This window comes from Centrocercus urophasianus, unplaced genomic scaffold (assembly GCF_019232065.1).
Source record: "Centrocercus urophasianus isolate 14NV4802_14NV808 unplaced genomic scaffold, USGS_Curo_1.0 seq_11, whole genome shotgun sequence".
NCBI classification, from domain to species: domain Eukaryota; kingdom Metazoa; phylum Chordata; class Aves; order Galliformes; family Phasianidae; genus Centrocercus; species Centrocercus urophasianus.
Window position 1 is genome coordinate 52,000,649 of NW_024884253.1, and position 21,339 is coordinate 52,021,987.

The 21,339-nt window shown below is 35.0% G+C and overlaps 1 protein-coding gene across 6 annotated transcripts in view; it reads right to left on the reverse strand.

The window, feature by feature from the left end:
• CDH19 (cadherin 19) overlaps positions 1–21,339 on the reverse strand; it is a 95,736-nt gene that overhangs the window by 21,856 nt on the left and 52,541 nt on the right. For 5 of the 6 annotated variants that reach the window (XM_042839966.1, XM_042839967.1, XM_042839965.1 and 2 more), the window contains 5 exons: positions 14,446–14,672; positions 11,306–11,597; positions 2,284–2,403; positions 1,474–1,638; positions 559–743 (listed from right to left, as the gene is read on the reverse strand). In XM_042839966.1, the coding sequence (XP_042695900.1) occupies positions 559–743; positions 1,474–1,638; positions 2,284–2,403; positions 11,306–11,597; positions 14,446–14,643 (960 nt within the window). In that variant the 5' untranslated portion in view covers positions 14,644–14,672. Of the gene's footprint in view, positions 1–558; positions 744–1,473; positions 1,639–2,283; positions 2,404–10,419; positions 10,486–11,305; positions 11,598–14,445; positions 14,673–21,339 lie in introns of those variants that run through there. The other variant, XM_042839969.1, reaches the window with a different exon arrangement.

Sequence of the window (21,339 nt, forward strand, 5' to 3'; positions counted from 1 at the left end):
AATGTTTCCTCTGCAAAATAAATCACATTGTATCATACCTGTGAAGTATCTTACTTCATAAATAAGTATCATAGTAATGTATTTAGTGCATTTTTAAAGCTATGCAATTGCAAATGAAATCCTCTTTCTACATTCTTTCTATAGCTTCTTTCTTCACTGAAGTTTAAGAGGAATTGCTGTGTTTATTTTAATGATAAAGGTTTCACAGATGATGCAAAGAAGAGATTGAATATATTGTCTCAATGAGGTACACTGTGCTGCACCGCAAGGAATAACATTAAGATATTTCGGCTGCCAGCATTTTATTTAGTGGTTACATGAATGATACAAAAAGAAAACAGAAGGAAAAAGATGTTTTTGTTTTATCCCTCCAATATTCCAGTCAAACCACATTGCCTGAAGAAAGGAAAAAAAAATAAATAAATAAATAAAAACAATATAAAAATTTAAAAAAAATGGTAGAATACAAAAGAATAGGCATTTTATTTAATATATTTCTTGTTTGAGGAAGATCTTCCCAATATTTATGTATTTTTCAAATTGCTATTGAAATCTCACCTTTTTTAGTAAGATAACTCCTTCCTGAGTTTCCCTGTCAGTGGTGATGCTAAAAACATCTGAACTATCTCCTTCAATGAAATAGTTCATGGCTGCATTCTTCCCTATGTCGCTGTCTTCTGCCAGGAGTCTGCCTACAGTAGTGCCCACAGGAGCTTCCTCAGAGACATTCAAATAGTAGAGTCCTAAGGAAAAAATACTGACACAGCTCAGTAATCCATCACGGTTAATAGCTACTGAGGCTATGATAGCCCGGGGCTCATAGAGAACTGGGGAAAGTCCTCAGCTTTTACTAGAGCAATGTACCTAATCCAACGATGGATGGACCCCACAGGCAAGGTGAGACAGACTGTCATCCTAGTCTTTCTCTCTGAGTTCCATTTTAGTTGTAAATAAAAGGCTTAGGAGAATCAGCTATAGCAAGTTGGAAAAACAGCTACATTTTATTAGTTTCTCCCACTAGCCCATTTAAATGACTGCAAGAAACTACCTGGAACAGACAGTCACATCATTTGTCAAAAAGGTTACAGTATCTGCTAGGAAAAATAAATAAATAAATAAATAAATAAATAAAAATGAAGAGAGTAGAGAACGAAAGTTCTTGAAAATTGTACTTAGAATCCTGTTGCTGAGATATTAAGCGTAGGTAGGGAAATTATATGGAAAACAGATTAGTAAGTAAGTAATTTGTCTCCAAAGCCTCATGAAAAATACAGCAAAGCCTAAAGCCTTTTGATAGTGATGGGTTTTCTGTTTCTTTGTTGTTGGTGTTTGTTTTTTGTTTGTTTGCTTTTTAAATCTTTAATGCTGAAATCAAAGCACAGACTTGTGCAGAGAACATTTATAATTTAACTTAATAGGGCTATGGTAGATCTAAATTTTCCCATGTCTTCAACTACTGTAGCCTACACTCACTCTGCTGAAATTTGGGTGGATTGTCATTGACGTCAGAGAGGTTGATGGTAACAGTGGCCGTTGTTGAAAATGCTCCTGCTTGTCCAACCATATCTTTGGCCTGGATGACAACCAAATACTGATCTTTTGTTTCTCTGTCCATTTGGGAAGCCATTCTGATGACTCCTGAAAATGAAAAGTATATTTTTAGGTCCCTAACATACAATACTCATGCTTTTCCCAAAGCTGTCCATATACTACAGGTTTAAAATCCACCTTTGAACACAGTCCAATTTTATATGGCCAATTCTAGGCTATGCTTATGGCAACATCTACAGAGTGTTTAAGATTCATTCTGTCTGCTTAGAATTCAAGGGAACAGAACACACCATATATCTTATATATCATATGTAAGCATCTTTCTTTCCCAGAAATCACAATTTTGAAGGGAATATCTGTGATTCCTCCAACACAGAGGTAGAAACAGTCATATAGTGAATCTTGGATCTGTTAACCCAGAAGTTTTTCTGGGTTGACTTGTTGGATGAGGTATTCAGAATCCAGCTCTTTTCTTTAGCAAGGTAATTTCCTAACTTTAGCTTATTAGGAATTATAGAAATTTATTGTTGATTCTCTAAAGAGATATAAATATTGTCAGCTTCCTTTGGGAAATGAAGTATTCAATTTTTTTAAGTGTAGGAATTATGCAAAGGTTTAAAAACAAGGTGGTATCAGTTGATATTTTTGCTGAAATGAGGAACGAAATTCTGGTTTTCATCCATTTTATATTAGTTTATGATTTCTTGAGGTGACAAGATCATTCTCTATTACCTGTCTTTGGCTCCACAGAGAAATAAGGCTGACCCTGAATGAGACTGTAAAGAAGCCGGGCATTATTCCCATAAGAAGGATCATCACCATCTGTAGCTGTTACCTGTGTAACAGAAGTACCTCAAATAAAAATAAAATAGAAAAAAAAAAAAGAAAGAAAGAGAATAGATTATTATCCATGTAAAAAGCACAGCAGAATCAATGTGCAAAGAATTCATCTTTGACAGAAAGCTGGCTATATCCTATACACAAGAATGAGAATGAACTTGTGGGGTCTTTAGGAATGACTACCTTTCAAAAGCAAACATTCATTGTACTGTTACTTAAGGTAACCTTTACTTTTATCTCTTTTTTCATCACATAACTCCTGCACAAGAACACAGATAATCAGTTATAATCATCAAACCATAGAATGGCTTGAGCTGGAAGGGATCTCAAGGATCTCTAAATTCCAACCCCAGTGCCACAGACACAAGTGCCAGCTGCTGAATCAAGTACTAGATCAGATTGCCCAGTGTCCTGTCCAAACTAGCCTTAAACACCTTCTGGTATGGGGTACTCACAACATCTCTGGGCAACCTGTTCCAGCACCTCACCACTTCTCAGTAAAATTTTTCTTATCAGGAAAACAGGAAATCAAGCTTCTTTCCAAAAATTCTCTAGCAGTTATTCACATACTTGTGTCTGCTTATAGCTGCAATATAGCTTTAGTACATTTATGCTAGAGGAGAAAAGAAGAAATGATAGATTGCAAGGAAATAGATCTGAAGCACCTTTTTATGGCAAATTCATACTTAATTTTTTTTTTTTTACCAGTAAAACTTATATATTCAATTCTGAACTTACTATTATAGAATTGAATAAGATTTTCACATAGAAGGGTTTGCTGAACATGGCAAATGAAATGTTTTTATTATTTTCAAAAGTATTCATACTTTCCATTTACTATTAATTTAGTCAGCAGCATTCCAAGTGGCTCTATAGTGCATGCTAACTTCCCTCAGAGTGGAGATACACTAAGATGTTATTCATACCCTAAGATGTTCTTCATTACTAGCAACTTTTGGAGTAATATATCCTTCAAAATAGCTGTAACACCAAACTTCTAACATGCATGTATTAGCTGTGTGTCATATATATGTATATCACTCCCTCTTGCTTTGGAGAAACATTAAAATGTCAGACTGTTATTTAATTGAGAAACATACATACCTCAGAAATAGCAGTATTTTTTAACAAAACCAACAGATAAAGAAAATAGGAACACTCAGTTACACAGCTGTTACGTGGAAAACTATTCTAATACCGGAAATTCAATCTCTATGGCATGTTAGCATGACTATAATGAAGTTGTTTTGAAAGACATGGATTGACAAGCACTGTGGATAATACAGTAAGTACAGCCTGTTATATAGCCTATAAATGCAGTTTTTTTTCTGCTAAAGAAACCTTGGAACAAATGATTAAGTTCAGAAATCTATGTATTTACAGCACCACATTTAATAAATTTTCTAATTTCTTAGAAAGATGGGACAAAATGAACAAAACTGATAAGTTTATAATAACAGCTGTTTGTACCTCAATCATTTAAAGATAGATTTACTTCCTATAGTTAGTATTCAAAGACAAGTTGAAACTAAAATGGTTTTTGCTGCTTCTGTGAACCCCAGACTACTTTTTTTCTTGCCTATTAACTCTTTGATAGTATCACAGAAGGCAGAAGAATGGTATTTCCTCAGGAGGGCTCAGGGAGCAGGAGCGTTATGGAAAGGTGAAGCACGGAAGGGCTGTCTGGTAAAGAGGGAGCTGATCTGAAGGGAAGGAAGAAGATAGGTCTCCTGTATTAGGAGGAAGTTGATTGTAAAACTGGGGCTAAAAGAGTCCACACAAGTAGGGGCTATGATTTCTCATATTGTTTGTGAACAAATACCTCATAATCAATACTTAAAGATTTAAATATTGACTACGAACTGAGCATAAGGAAAATGTTATGCAAAGTTTGAATTTTTTTTTCCTAGTTTTTAATCTTTCACTACCATGGAGCCTGTATTGCTTTATGAAATTAACTCACATCAAACAAAGTCATTTGCTGAATGGAGCTACGTTTTTACACAGACGTTTGTGTATGGATGACAGAAATTAAAGAAGTAATATTATCTCCCAATAACCACAGATGGGAGAAAATGAATCAGAACAGATAATATATTGGGAAAAAAAAATAATCAGTTATCATTTTTTTATCTAAAAAATACGAAAGTCAACTCTTGATATTGAAGGTATGAAATTATATAAATGAGAATCTAATTATGATAAATATTATGAAAATGGATATGATGCCATAGACATTAACTAAATATGCTTGAAAGTTTCCAAACATGCATTTTCTGAATATTTGGGTATAACACTGGTATAAAGTTTAGCCCAAAATACATACTGTATGTACACATAAGTGTCTTAAGCTACATAGTAAACATATTTACACATTCTGCGCTTTTCATTAGGATCTACCTGATGCAAGCAACATTTTTCCAATTGCTGTATAAGATTTTTCTTTCTATTCTTGAATCCTTGATTTTACTCCTTTTGCATAAAACATAATTTTGCCAATAATACATTGCAGCCTATTAGAAAAATTTGGAGGGTACTCATATAGAATCATAGAATCATGGAACGGTTTGGAATGAAAAGGACTTTTAAGATCACCTAGTTCCAACCCTCTGCTATAGGCTGGAACACAATAGTTACTCATTTCTTGTAACTAGAGCTTGAAATCTCCCAAAACACTACGTACTGATTAGTGACTGCATCTGACTCAACCGTTCCATCAGACATACTGCAAGTTTAACAGCTATATGGGAGGCATTTAATGTAAAACTGTGCCAAACGCCTGAGGAAAACTGCAGATCTATACTCTCAGAAGGGAGTCCATTTGCTAACACACTGTTCATTTACATTGACACCTGCATACAAAATCCTAATAAAATTTAGTGCTGAAGATAAAAGAGAGGTAAGAAAGAAGTAAAATGTATTCTAATTTGTTTTCTCTTGAGTACATGTACTGATATTTTTACATAAATTTAGGTAAAATTATCTATGCCTGTTTTCTGTTTTTCTATGATTCTCTGAGGCAAGTAATACCCAATCAGCTGTGAATTATTTTCTCATTGCTTTCTTACTTCCAGACAAAATACTCAGTAACTATGGACTGTTTTTCAAGTTTTGTCTATGTTTTCAAGTAAATGAGTAGAAGATTCCAGGTCAAGTACCACTGAGCTGAACAGCTGCTGGAGACCTCCACAATAGTGCAAAATCGAGGCTCAACAGAACTATGCAATTTAAACTCTTTCCAGTCTATGTGCTTGCTATGCAAAAGAAGATAACATTTTACTAGAAGAAAAGCAGTGACATAACTGTTGTAGTGACATAACGGGGCAAGGCTTTACTGAGCACGGGGAAGGGGAGATGTTGTAGTAGGCGCTAACGGGGCATTGGGATGTGACGCGATAGGACCTTCCCCTGCTCTGTGACGAAATTATGATGCATGCTTTAGGGGCATAGACGAAGCACGTAGGATATATAAGCCGCTGTTTAGTTACAGTAAACACCATTTGCTTCATCCTCCTATTGGTGTCTGTGTCACTATGGTCCTAGCGAGGGGAGATCTCTAGCCCCTGGCGGACTGGACCTTGGAGATGGGGACAACACGTAACAAGCCACTGTGATACTGATGATGCAGACTTGGTTGGTTATTGTTTCCATCTGTTTAGAAGTTAGAAATTTTCTTCTTTTTCTTTTCTTAATACCTTAGTATACACAGCAAAACAGTTTCTATTTCAGAAGTACAGCAACTGCCCTTGGAGAAGCAGGGAAACTGAGCTCAGAGAGGATTTCATGACATGCCTCGACATTTCCACATATTGGATGTGACCACTGTTAAGGTGCATACATCACTCTACCTATACTCTCTGCTCTTGCGAGACCCCATCTAGAGTACTGCATCCAGTTCTTAGGCCCCAACACAAGAACGACATGGAACTGTTGGATCAGGTCCAGAGGAGGGCCACGAAGATGATCAGAGGGCGGGAGCACCTTCCCTATTATGAGGACAGGCTAAGAGAACTGGGGCTCTTCAGCCTGAAGAAGAGAAGGCTCCAAGCAGACATGATAGTGGCCTTCCAGTATCTGAAGGGGGCGCACAGGAAAGCTGGAGAGGGACTTCTTCTAAGTGCACACAGTGACAGGACAAGGTGAAATGGTTTTAAACTGGAAGATGGTAAACTAGACATTAGGAAGAAATTCTTTACTGTTAGGGTGGTGAGATATTGGAACAGGTTGCCCAGAGAGGCTGTGATTGCCCCCTCCCTGAAATCATTGAAGGCTAGGCTGAATGAGACTTTGGGCAACCTGGTCTAGAGTGAGGAGTCCCTGCCTATAGCAGGAGGTTGGAACTAGATGATCTTAAAGGTCCCTTCCAATCCAAACTATTCTATGATTTAAGACGACAGATATGCCAATGACATTAATTCTTCACTGTGTTTGTTTAACCTGGGTAGGTTGCTGAATACCACACAGCTGCTTTCTCACTCCCCGATCTCAAAGGATCAAGGGAAGAAAATACAATTAAAAGAAGATCATGAGTTGAAATGAGGACAGGGAGATCACTCACTGTTTACCATCACAGGAAAAACAACTCTGGGTAGAGAGATTAATGTAAATTATTGCCTAGCAGACTAGAGGAGTGAGAAACTAAAAGCAAATTAAAAGTTTAAAACATTTAGTTTAAAACTAAAAACATCCACTTTCTTTTACCTCCTTTTTCCAGTTGGTGCAAATGGAGGCTGCAATCAGTCCATACAGAACACTTTGTTTTTGTTGCTCCTCCATGATCACTCTGCCTCCTCTCTATGTGGGTCCCACTCAAAGCATGCCATCCCTCCTGAACTGATCCTATGTGGATTTCCCACAGGCTGCAGTTCTTCCAGCATTTCTCCAACATGGCTCTGTAATACAGGGCCCATCCTTCAGGCATTGCTCCACCCTGGGTTATTCCTATGGGGGTGCCCACGAGCTGTGCTTCCCTCAGGCCTCATCTGCCTCTGCCCCATGGGCTCCTCCATGGCTGCACAAGCAGATCTGTTCCATGCAGTGCCCATGGGCTGGAATGGGACAGCCTGCTCCTCTGTGGGCTCCTAGGCTGCAGGGAGCTGCTGCTGTGTGCCTGGAGCTCCTCTTGCCTTCCTTCTGCACTGACGTTGCCTGCAGGGCTGTTCTCTCATATCTCTCACCCTGTCTCCCAGCTGTTACAGCACAGCGGTTTTTCCCTTTCTGAAATCTGCTCTCCCAGAGCATACCCAGCATTGCTCACAGTTCAATTCTTGACAGTGCATCCCTTTTGGAGCAACTAGAGCTCTGATCTGAAATGGGGCAAATGAACCCTCCTTGGCTTCAAAGCTGCATAAATACAACAGGTATGTACTAGTATCTAGAAGGAAGAAGTAGATAAAAGAATAACCTTGGAAATAACTATGGTATTAGTGCTAGAGGCCAAACACAAAAGGAGTGTAGAAATTATTTCAGATTCCACAGGACTTAACTAAATTAATGCCATACAATGGTTGACCGAAAATCTGCGAGTTTCAGTACAGGTTTTGGGATGCTGTAGGATGCTGTCTTATTTTTAACCCATTATGAGAAATTACGTAATATTGCATTTCAGTTAAATCTTTTTGTAATAGTCTTATAGAAATATTAAAAATAGAAAGGGCTTTACAATTTAATTAGTCTTATGCTGAACTGACATAGTACTTGTATTTTAGGAATTTAAACATGTGATAGATGATAGGAAATTAGCTAAATACTGCTGAACCTTCTATTTTTAGGTTTTCAGATTATAGGCAACTCAAGTCAATACAGACTGAGATGTTGTACCTGTCAACAGCTTATTGTTGATTTTAGGTGAAAAACAGAGGTGCATGTGAAAATATTACTGTTCTTTGCCAGGCATACCACCTTGATATACTTGTGTGAATAGTTACAGATCTGGGTGAGTGTCAGTTGAGCTATATTAAAGTATCAACTACTTTAAAGTCATTTTTATAAGAGATAGAATGTCTAATAAATAACTCATTATCACTTAAAAAAAAAAAAAAATTGTTATCAGAATCTTAAAATCTGTGTAATCCCAGATAAAAACACCCAGCTAATTCTAGACTATAAACCATGTTTCTTAACATCATAGAATCATAGAATGTCTTGGGTTGGAAGAGACCTCAAGGATCATCAGGTTCCAATCTTACTGCCACAGGTAGGGTTGCCAGCCTCTAGATCAAGTACTGAATCAGATTGCCCAAGGTCCCATTCAATCCAGCCTTGAAAACTTTAGAAATGGGGCACCCACAACCTGTTCTGACATCTCACCACTCACAGTAAAAAACTTCTCCCTGACATCTAATCTAAATTTCCTTTCCTTTAGTTTAAAACCATTCTCCCTTGTCCCATCTCTATCTACCCATGTAAAAAGTTGATTTCCCTCATGTTTATAAATACCCTTTAAATGTCACGATGAGGTCTCCCCACAACCTTTTCCAAGCTGAACAAGCCTGGTTCCTGCAGCATATCTTCGTAGGAGAGGTGCTCCAGCCCTCTAATGGTCTTTGTCGCCCTCCTCTGGACCCTCTCCAAAAGCTCTACATCTTCCCTGTGTTGGAGGCATTCAAGAAATGTAGAAATGTGACACTGAGGGACGTGATCAGTGGGCAGCACTGGTGGTAGGTAGACAGTTGGATTAGATCTTAGAGATCTTTTCTAACCTTAATGATTCAATGGTTCTATGGTTGGAGGCCTCAGAGTTGGGCAAAGTACTCCAGCTGGGACTTCACAAGGGCAGAATAGAGGGGGGTTGTCACCTTCCTTGCTGTGCTGGCCACCTCTCTTCCAATGGAACCCAGGATATCATTGGCCTTCCAGACTGCAAGCAGATGGTGCTGGCTCATTTTTTCATGTAGCAGGACCCCTAAGTCCTTCTCAGCAGGGATGCTCTCAAGAAGCTCTTTTCTCAGTTCACATACATATCTGGGATTATCTTGAATCAAGCTGAAAACCTTGCACTCTGCTTTCTTGAACCTGATTAATTCACAAGGGCCAAACTTTAAAGTTTATCAACTTGCTTCTGGATGCATACGTTCCTTTTGCTGTATCAACTACACTTCTCAGTTTGGTGTCATCAGCAAACTGCTGAGGGTACAATTTTATTGTGAGCGCATAAAAAAACTGCAAAGAATTCTGACAAAATGTCCATCTTCTCGCCTCTAAACTTGAGGCAAAAAGGCCACAAGTGCCCTCTGAGCCACTAACAAGTCATTTTAGAAAATTATTTTAGTAAGAGCTCAAATGCAGGTGTCATGAGAAAAAAACTATTCTGCCTGAATGGAAGAAAGTAGCAGTGAAGAAACAATGTAACAAGTAGTACACTGTGTAAAGCAGGTTTACCAGGAAATAAGTTGATTAAATGGACATCTTTTGCAACTATTGCAGGTAGTAAATGTGAACTACTGCTTCGCAGCAGGAATTAAGACATTAACCTCTCTTTTAATTAAACTCCAAAAGTGAGTATGTCTGGCTTGCAAAAGCTATCCAGAATGACAGAAGATGATTAAATTTACAGCTCCTTGTGAAAGATTCACTGAAACTATCGTAAAAGTTGGATAATGCTGAATGAAACATGTTTTGTTACCCAGTGCTATTAAGTTAATGTGCTCATTAATTCATACAATTTCAAGTAACACAATATTAAATTTTCTTTTCATAGAAATAACCAAGAGATAAAAGTAGGAATTTAAAAGATTAATTCAGTAAGTTTGAAGAAGACAGTTATTGGGACAGCTATATAATAACAATCTACTTGTTTATGTCAGCTGCTTTCACACAAGTTTCCAGATAGATACTCCAGATCTTTTTGACAAGTAGATAATGTCTTTTGACATGTAAGATAATGTCTTCCACGCATGTAGAAGTGTGGAAGAACTGATCCAGAGTTTAAGTCATTGCTTTTGACATCATGATTTCAATTATTTTTTCTCATGAACTTGAAATACTACTAAATTGTCCATCATCTAATCCAAACAAAGGGAAGCTTACCAATTGGGATAGAGGCTTGGCTGTGGAAATAGGTAGGCATCATACATGATACGAGGAAGGTCATCACATCAGCCCACTTCATTCCTGTTCTGAACTCATTACTTACAGGAAGGAAACTATCCCTATATTTGGGGGAAAATCATGAGTGCTTTGATGTAAATTTGACTCTTCTCCAGTTACAATACAGTATGATTTATATTACACAGAGTATAATAAAGGTCTACTGTTTAATTGGCAAGCAAAATCAGAAGAGACTGAAGAAGGCTGCTGAGTACATTTTAGTTCATCTGAGCTTATATTTATGTGCTTAAAGAGTCAAGCAAGGTCAGTGGCCATTAAAGTTTAAGTGTATGCTATTTTTCCATCACATTGGTAGAAGCCTGAAGAGCTGACAAGTTGTAACAATAGTTATACACTGAACAATTCTATAGACACTAGGGTGCTATCTTGACTAAAAAAGCAGTGAAATCTGTCTGACTAAAATCTTCCCTGCCGTACAAACTTGTTACAGTACTCTACCTATTCTGAAGTGTGATGATGTTTTTTGTTTTTTGCTTTCCTTTTTTTTAATTAAGTATTTGTTTCGAGGCTGAGTCATTATAGAAAAGGCAGGTTTCTATATTCAACACAAGTATGAATCCAAAATCTGTAAAACAACTCTGAAACATGCAGGTACCTAAACATTTAAAGGCAGCTATGTTAATAGGAATTATTCACAAAATTCAGTTTAAACATATATATCCTTAAATTTGCAATGTTGTAAAATGTCATGGCTTCCTTCTCACTGAAAAGTTGTCTATGGAATATTCTATTAAGATTTTAAATGAATATAGGATTGAAATAATAATAATCAGGAAATAAAATTTTAGTTTATAGCATGCCATACCTTCAGGTGACATCTCTGGAACAGTAGCCACATAAGGTCCATCTAAGAATTGTGGTTCATGATCATTGATATCTCGAACTTTGATAATAAATTCTGAATCGGGTTCAATAGGAAGATGAGTTTTCCTATCAATTACTTGTGCTCTAAGAATGTAGAAGGATTTCTTTTCTCTATCCAGCTTTTGTCTCACGTAAATTTTGCCATGTTCATTGATGAAAAAAATGCTGTCAGCTCCCTCCCCAGACAAAATATATTGTAGGCTGCCATCCTCCTTGTCTAAATCTGATTTCAGCTGTAAGTGAAAAGCAGAAAAAATATTATTATTATTTAATTCCCACATTCAGGTGGAAATAAAATTTGAAATATCAGTTTTCAGTTTTTTATGTTCTTGTTCTGCGGTGGACCCCCTCACTAGTGGACCTTCTTGGAAACTAATATTTGAAGGGGGGAATTGTCAAATTTTTACCCAGTTGTGTCTCAGTTTTAAAATACTGATATAGCTGACATATAAACATATGGTAAACCTGAAAAAGGTGCTTCAGCCACTTTGGAGAGAAATGAATTAATGTTATGTATATGCCTTAGCTCATTGCTTTATCAGCTTATGCTGAGAACAGTGCAAAGGTCCTTAAAAAATTATCTAAATTCTTTGTTATTACAAATGTTAAGTGTGTCTTACGATTATTACAGAAATATATATATATATAATTTTACTCAGCAATACGAAGTGTAATCATCACAGAGATTGGTGTTCCAATTTTATTGTAATATTAAAAAGATGAAAAGCCATTCTGAGGTATAGGTCTGTATTATTTATTCTGAAATAAATTGACAGACATTTTCCATTTCCGTCCAGGATGATCTGCATCCTCTCTTATCTTGATAAGATGAACTTTATGATGATGATTCCTTTGATGAAGCTGAGCCCTGGAGACTAGTGTGGTCCAGCTGCATTTTTTTACATCAATAAAATATTAATGTTAACGATATGCAACAGCACTTCTGTGATGGCAGGGACTGAAACACTTAGCGTGCCAGTCACCTGCAGTTGATATTTTTCCCAACATCATCTTCGCCATATCATTATTTCCCTATTTCTTTCTTGTTTTGATTTGTTGTTGTTGTTGTTTTGTTTGTTTGTTTGTTTTTAAATTTATTTTGGGTTTTGAACAAAATGTCAAAATATTTAAGAGCAAGGATAAGTACTGAATAATTCAATGTTATATATGTATATAAATATATTCAACTTGCTTCTCCTACAAAGTAGTGTGTTTTAAAAGTAAATTACATGTCTAGCTGTTCATTTAAATAACAATCCTGTTTTACTTCATTCTTACTTTCTTATTAAACCTACAGCTCAGTGTAGACCACACTTTAGAAAAGAAATAACTGTGGCACACTTCTCTATCAGATCTACTGAAAATGTTTTGTGATAACTGCTGATGTTGTAAAAGTTTCTGCTTTTCTTTGGAAGCTGTATTTTGAATTGTATATTTGTTCAATTTTATGCATTAAGTTGACAGTTCATCTAAAATGAGTCCAGGACACTGCTCTGAGATATGAGGGACACAGTGCAGAGTTCCTATATTGAGTCTTGTCAAAGTATTCAAGCCCTAAATTTTCAGATGATTTCCCTTAAAAACATGAAATATCATTTTTAGGGTTATGATGTTTAAATTCTTTAACATAGAAACATCTTAAACTCTAAAGTTTTCAATTTATGTAGTTTGTTCAAAACATGGGACGGGTTCACACTTATGTGGTGAACCCAGGAGGCAGGATCTCTCTATGAGTAGTCTGGTCTCACTTGCTAAATTTGAACAGCCATCTGAATGGCTGCATAAGGAGTTATAATACGGAATAACAATTAACAGAGACTGTCTACCACTATCATTTTGTTCACAGAGTTTCTTCTGGTCTTTATTTACTAAAAAGTCATTAGTTGATCATAGATTTTCACTTTATTTACAGAAAACAGAGTTACAGAGTTACAGAGTTTATTGTACTCAACAGAAAGCTACAAGTAAATGTCTGATCTACAGAGCAGTTAAACTGCATTAAATTAACAATAGTTCTCAATTAAAATTCCCGCAGTTTACCTGTGTAAAATAAAAACACAATATTATTAAAGTTGTCCAGAGCTGAAAATATATTATATTTATGAAGTTTCTTTCATGGGAGACTGTTTTTCCCAGCTATGGGAAAAGTAATAAAGATTAAAAAATGAGTATTTCTATACCTGTTCTTCTAGAAGTAAGACATTGCACTTCTGTAGCAGTTACTTTGGAGGGGCTGAGAGAAAATAATTAATGAATTTTGAGCACTTCACCCTTTGGGCCCAATTAAATTTTAGTGCTAGTTAATTAGCAGTTAAACTTACTTTGGTTCATTCATCTAGAATGTACCTTAAAGAAATGAAACTAGATCTCAAGATTACAATTACTTCCAGCTTGCAAAAATAAATAATAATAATAAATAATAATATGAAAGTGAGCAAAAAGGGAAAATAAGGAGTAGATAAAGTCTCATTAATACAATTATCTTAAAGAACATTTTTAAAGGAGAGTGAAAAGTAATTGCTCGTTGTACAAAAGCTACGTTAACCTAATGAACCATGCAGATTCCTGGAGTTTCTCAGTGGTAAAAGGATTTAGTATTAATCTGGTTTATTAAAAATTAATGAGGGATGAATCAGCTGCTACTTAGTGTAATAGAAGAACATTCTAAGTACTGTTTGTGAACTACACTGCAATCAGTATAGCTGCTTTGATGCAGTGCCAAAAATACCACAAGCAAATTGCTAGATGTTGATAAACGATTCTTTAATTTTCATTCAGAAGACAGGGCGTTTTCATTTTGGTACCTCTGTCTACTGTGTGCAGTTTTAGTTTCAGTAACTGAGTGAGTATTGTGTTTCCTTGATTGTGAAGCCAGATGACAGAAGGCATTTGACTACTACCATGACCTCTAGTGCCAGTAGTTCTTTGATCCCAAATCAGATCACAGTAATGTTGAGATGTTGTGCTGCCCAATAACAGCTACCTTAGGTCATCTTCCTTTTTCTTGATATTTCCTGGTCAGATGGTAATCAGTATGTTAGATATAACCTTGTATCATCCTGTCATTATGACTTGTCATACCTGTCCAACATACATAGGCATCGTTGAGGTCTCTTCCTCAGTTACAAAAAGTGGCTCCCATATCCAGTCACGCTTCACTCTTTGAATTACTGTGTAAGATTGATCTGTGTTTTGAGCACGAAAGTTCTGTGTGGTTGGAGAACAAAATTGAAGTAGAACCAGTGCCAGCACAAGAGAGGGAAAAGTAGAGCAATTCATGCTGAGATCTCTTTTCAAGCAATTTTTATCTGTGGAAAAGGAAAAAAAAAAAAAAAAAAAAAGAAAAATCTTTGGCAAAGCATCAAATCTATCTTCCCACTTTTACTTATATATTCTGTGCTAATGTAAGAGCTGATTTGCAATCTTAAAACCTCCTCCCCTCCCAGAAAGGAAAGAGCTGAAACAAAGTCTGTTTCTGATTAAATTGGGGATTCCTTTAGATGCCCTGACATGAACATCAAGTTCCCTTTATGAATATCCTACACAGGGACGTTTTAAGCAAAAAACGTCCTCCAATTAATTCATCTTCCAAATTAAACTGGGCAACTGAATTGTAGCCCAGGAATAATTTGATTGGAATAATTGTATGTTTCTGCTTAGACAAAGTTCATTTTGAACTGCAGTCACAGTACTGCCTGAAGGTTGTAGAGTACTTTGTTTTGTTCTCAATTGTCTCCGAGTTTAAACCTAACACCATTTGAAACTTAGATATCAATTTCAGGTGACACACACACATATATACATATATATATATATGATATACATATTATATATATATATATTATATATATTATATATATAATAATATATTATATATATATTATATTATTATATTATATATATTTACATTATATATTATGTATTATATATTATATATTATACATATACATTTATATACAATAAATTAATAATATATAATAATTTATTATAAATTCTGACAAGTTCAGTACATTATAAAATAGTACCTTTTGCTGCCTAACAGTTTGTGATTAATAATAGGTAGAGTAAGATGTTTATAAAATTGTCTTCTGGAATTTAGTGAAGTAAATATTGAGTTGATGGAAAAAATAAAATACTAAGGAAAGGCAAAACAGCAATGTTATGAAGTATTTATCTATATATGGACAGAGATGATGAGCATAGTTTCTGTTCCAGTTTACATATCTGAAAAATAAGGACAAAGACACAATTTTGTAACAAATTAATAATAACAAGAACACAAAAACTTGAAATAAGCAAAGTCTTACAATTAGGGAGTTGCAACACGCCAAAACATGATAGCAAGGTAGATACTTCTTAAATAGGGGCCCTTAGGACCACTTCATATATTTACTTGATTTTTTTTTTATTGCAGGATATATTTTCAAAATATTTTCTTGAGGAAAACAGTTATCTCTGTCCTTTAAAATACTATGCAGAAAAGAGAAATACCAAAAAGAAATTCCTTTGGTGTAATTAGGTGATGTCTTTGCTTGTGTTTATAGAGTCAAGCAAACAATAACATAAAAGTAGAGTAATTCATGTGAGCTCATCAAATTCATTAAAGGGAATCTTCCGAAATACATTTTTTATCTCAAGCAGAAGCCTAAACATGATGATGTGAGTTTTGATTTGTGTGCAAGTGTTATTATGGTTGTCATGAAATTTGTCTCCCTTGTAAGCTCTTATCTTTAATCTTCCCTTAAGTTAAAGAAACTGTATTTGTAACTAACAGCAATGCATTATTGAGTGTTAGAAAAAGATTGATTAAAAAGCAGCATTCCTATTTTCAACTATACATATGTTCATTTGTAGTATATCTACTATTTGTCCCACTTTATTTTATGCGACTGATAACTAGTAATACTAGTGGGTTACAGTGCAGCTTCTTTATATCTGTTCAAGAAAAGGTTGCATGTGGACTCATTTTTACTGCCAGTTCAGGCTCTACCCAATGTGATAGACACTTGGTTACACTTATAACACACAGTGAAATAATTGTATGTATATAGGTATCTATATTATGTATATACGCATATTCATGTATTATGTACATATAGCATATTCAATTATTGAGTGTGAATCTTTGTGGGTTTTTGTTTGTTGTTTTTTGATCCTGATACTTAAAACTTACTTATTGATTTTTAAAAAAGGAAAGAACAGTGGTAAAATATTCCTATATTTGCATAATAGTGGACTTAGTCCTACTCTTGCAACTTTTTACAGTTGCAGAATTTCACATGACTTTGGGCTGCTACATCTAACAAATATGCTAAATGTAATCATACTCTGGTTACTAGAGCTATCATCTAAAATGAAATACCTTCAGTTAATTAATTAGAACTATATCAACAATAACCTTGCTAGTCTAATGCATGCCTAGCTATTTTAAAAGCTATTACTTGTCCTTGAGAAGTGTCCTCTTTAACACGTCATGATATGACACTTAACTAAATCATATTGACTTGTATTGCATATTAACACATTAACAGCTTCATGTGTCTCTACTAGTCACCCAGCACTTCACTTACATGGAAAAAAATTACTTAGATGTTACGAATGTGACATGAATTTCATTTTATTCTAACTGGGTCATTATTTTCTTCATTTTGTAAATATGCTTTTGTACCATTAGGGAAAGACTTCAAACTGTTACATAGAATTGCCACAGTAATTATCTGTCAGTTATACGTGAACAAAATAGCTTTAGAAAAATTAATTTTTTAGTTGATTATTGCCTTTACATCTGTGTATTTTAATCAATGTAGAGCTGACTGACTAGAAATCCAGCTATTGCTATTGTTTTATAATGGTGTACTGATTATTATTTTAGGCAGTACATTAAAACATATCAACAGATTTCAGCATTTTACTATGTATATACTGCAGTATGTAAAAATCCCAAATGCCATTTCAGATGACAAAACCTGAGCTTTCAAATCCTGGCAAGCTGTTGGCAGAAATCTATAGATACTAAAGAGATTAAACATCTTTTAAAGTGTCAGACTGTGGTATTTATTTCTCAAATGCCATCTCTAATATTAAAAACATCTAGGAATATAGAGAAAGGTAGGACATTCATTTTTAATGAGAGGAAAGGTCAAAGTTGAACAATAAGATTTTCTACACTGACTGAATACTGCAAGTGGGATAGCCCTATTCAGCCCACAAGCTAAAGGGTATAAGACAGGATGGAAAGACATATTCTGTTCTACAGTCTTAGGCTACAATGTATCTTTGATTCTCATTCTGTCACTGAAACTATATTAATCATCAAAAGACGTAAGTAAATGAATGTGGAGAAATACAACCAGACTTCTTCCTGAATTTAAACTAGTGATTATTCATCCTCACATAATATGTTCCATCCGATTTTTGTCACACGCAGCTGGCTACAAAATACTTATTTGCTAGTGACTATGAACACACAAGATGAGACAGCCATCTTTTGCCCTTTTAAGTCTTGGTCCACCAGCATTTTCAGAACTGAGCAATTGATTATCTGCAGTTGACCAGATATGCATGCGTCTGGAACGAGACCAGTATTTCTAGGTCTGGTTAAACTAGCCTATTTGTCTTCCTTCAGGGTGACTGCTGTGTGCAGAGTCCAAGAATTTTGGAAACATGAAATGATTATTTCACTCGCTTCTGTCAGTAGTACTACATGGATATGAACGTGTAGCTTCAAATACTTCAGTTGGAGAAAGAGAACTAATTTTTTTCAGTAGCAGTTCTTTGGAGTTACTTTACAGCTAGTAGCAACATCTATCCCCAAAGTCTCTGGGGGCAAAGAGAGCATTACCCACACCATTCCCTTCAACAGAGCATAGCTCTTTCAGTTGGGACAAATTTCAGATTGCAGGACTCTGTCAGATTGCTTTCATTCTGTGGAAGTGACATTTTGGAGTCCCAGTTAAGATACAGTTGGATTCTGTAAGATTTTTCATGTTTTTCAGATGGAATCCAGAGAATATTAAAATTAAATCTGGAACATCAGAAAGGAATAAAGAAAACTTAAAAGAGTCTTTCAGAGTTTACTCAAATACTTAAGTGGTATCATGGATAATGTCATGCTGACATACACAAAGAAACTCCCACAGATTCTCTGTTGATTATTAATCCTTTAAAATTTATCCAAAGTTATTGCAGCATCTTCTCTCCTTGTGAAAGCAAAACTTCTAAACATGCTATTAATTAAATAGAAGTTGGTGAAAATTTCATAAACATGAGGTATAGATATTCCTACTTCATTTTTCCTCCCTATTTATTGCAATAAATAAAATGGGAATATCTGTGCCATGTTTTCTAAATACTGATGAATTATCATATTTTGTTCTATTTTATTTTTAAGAATGTTGAAAGAATGCAGCTTTCCTCAGAAAAGTTAAGTAATATGAAGAGTATGAAGAGCAGAATCTGTCCTCCTTGAAACAGAGGAAATAAACAGAATAATATTTACAATTTTCAGAATCAGGATAAATTCAGATGGAAATGAATTAACTGAGAAACTTGCTAAAATGATATTGTTCTTTCTTGGGTTTTGTTCTGTTTGTATAGGTTTTAGATGATGAACCTTCCATAACCAGCAGATTTGAAAATTGTGCGGATATTTTCCCATGTAGTTCTTTAATGGAATAATGCTTCATGAGATTCACACAAACACATATTAAAAAAAAAAATTCCTAAAAAAAGATTTCCCTTTTTTTTTTTTTTATCTATTGATATTTCACACTCCAAAAAGTAATGATTTTTTAAACTATATTTAAAATTTATTCCACGAATGTGAGTTACTCCTCTGATAACAAGGAGATTTAATTTTGACCATTACTTCTAAAAAAGGAATGTCTGCTTTTCCATAAAATGAAGTCTTATTTTCTTGCTAGCTACTTAGTACATGTAATGTACATCTTCCTGTAAACTGAGGGAAAAAATCACCATTTACACTTGTACAATCACTCAACATGGTTAATGCCTAACTTGGGATTGAATTAAAATATCTTCAGACATTCTCATTAATTATAAAACCCATTAATCAGAAAGTCAGGAATACAGCTAGTAATTTTTGTTGAAACTTGCAATTCTGAAAGTCATTGTTTGGGTTGTACTGTTTTGTTGCATCCTTTTTTTATTGGAGAGTTTAAAAATTATCAAAGACTTCAAGAGCACCATGAACATTCTGCTAATATTATTTAAGCTAATTATTGTTATTAGTTGACAAGGTTACTTATCTTCTGCACTAATACTCTTTGTAGAAAATAGCTGGGCACACAACTGAAGATAGCAAAATATTCTTTTTTTTTCACCATGTTTTCTGTTCTGCGTCTTTAACTCATCATTAATTCCTTTCTTCTTTTTAACAGTTTTCACCTTACTGTAACACAATTCTTCCTCCTCTTAGCCTATTTAATTCTTCTTTCCTAGGATGGCACTGAGACTCCCTACCCACTTTATTCCTACTCTTCATTCAAAACCTATTCCTCAGTTTGTACCTAAAATTGATGAATTACGTAGTTACCCACCCATCAGTTCTGTGCCACAACTGCAATTCATCTGCAATATGTTTACTGTATCTTTAGGCAAGACACACCTTTGGGCGTCAATATCACCTCTTCACCTGTGTGAGGAGCCCCTGTTGCTTCTCAGCCATACCTCTCTATGAAGATTATTTTGATATTAGACTTCACTGAAGCCTCCTGTGAAAAAATATCTGTTTTGTATTACATTGTTAAGCCAGAGTCCTGTGGGTCATTCAGAAGGTAATTTTGTTTATTTCAATAATGCCTTAGCTTTTGTATTCCAAATTCAGAACTATTTATGTGGTATGTAACTATAATGTCAAAATGCAGTAACTGAAATGTAGGAATTGTAGAAATTCAGGGCAAAAGTCCCATGTCTGGCAGAAAGCAGAAATGAATATTAAGTACTCTCAGTTGTTCCAAAAGAATATAAAACCTCTAGAAGACAGTGTTGGTAATGTGACATTTGTACAGTTCATTGCAGGGTAAAAATGTATTCTCCAGAGCAAAGGAAAAAAAGAGGAAAAAAAGAATGGATAAAGAAAATTACAATCAGAATTGTGATCAGGCCTAGCTGATGAAGTGGCACAATACATTTTATCAAAAGAAGTTTTGCTGTCAAGAAAGGAGCAGAGTTTGTGGAAGGCAGAAGCCATATGAGACAATGTAAAAGATCTGTGAAAATCTGTGTAGCAAAGCAGGAGGCATAAGGCTTGGGAATTAACCTAAGGAAGAAACATGAGGCCTTTGCAAATAGCAAACTTATCAACAGATGATGCATGTTTGAACAGGTAACAGTGCCTAGATTTCTGTGTTTCTTTTAAATAATTCCACAGATTGTGTAAAGGTGAAATACTATGTTCATGAATAAATTTTCTAATTAAAGAATGAAAGTAACAAGGAAAAGCTAAAAAAGTAATTAAAAAAATAAAAACCCTCTGAATGAAACTTGAAAATATGAATAAAAATGACCTTTTCTAACTGATTTTTCATTTCTTCTATAATCCTTTCTGATATGTATTAATTTTCTTAATTAGATGCAGTTATGTGATAACCAATGCTTGACACTGAGAATTTACCTTTAAAGCTAGAAAACTCTGGTTTTCAGCAGGCAAAATAGGAACAAAACTGTTTCTGTCGTGACTATTTCAGTCAGTTTTATGCTTATTTAGGTTGGTGACTTTCATATGCCACTGCAATTTCGGTTAGAGATTCGTGGAGGAAAATCAAGGATCTTGTTTCCCATCCCTCAATGTATATGTTAGTATTTGTGAGATAAGTTGGGGTGTTACTGTCAGAAAGTAAAATTTTAAGAAAACCCAAGGGTAGAAGAGTAAATATGAGTAGCACTACAAATCAAATAACTTTTGTTTGGAATAGGCAAAAACTTTAATGTAGAATAAAATGTAATTTTCAAACA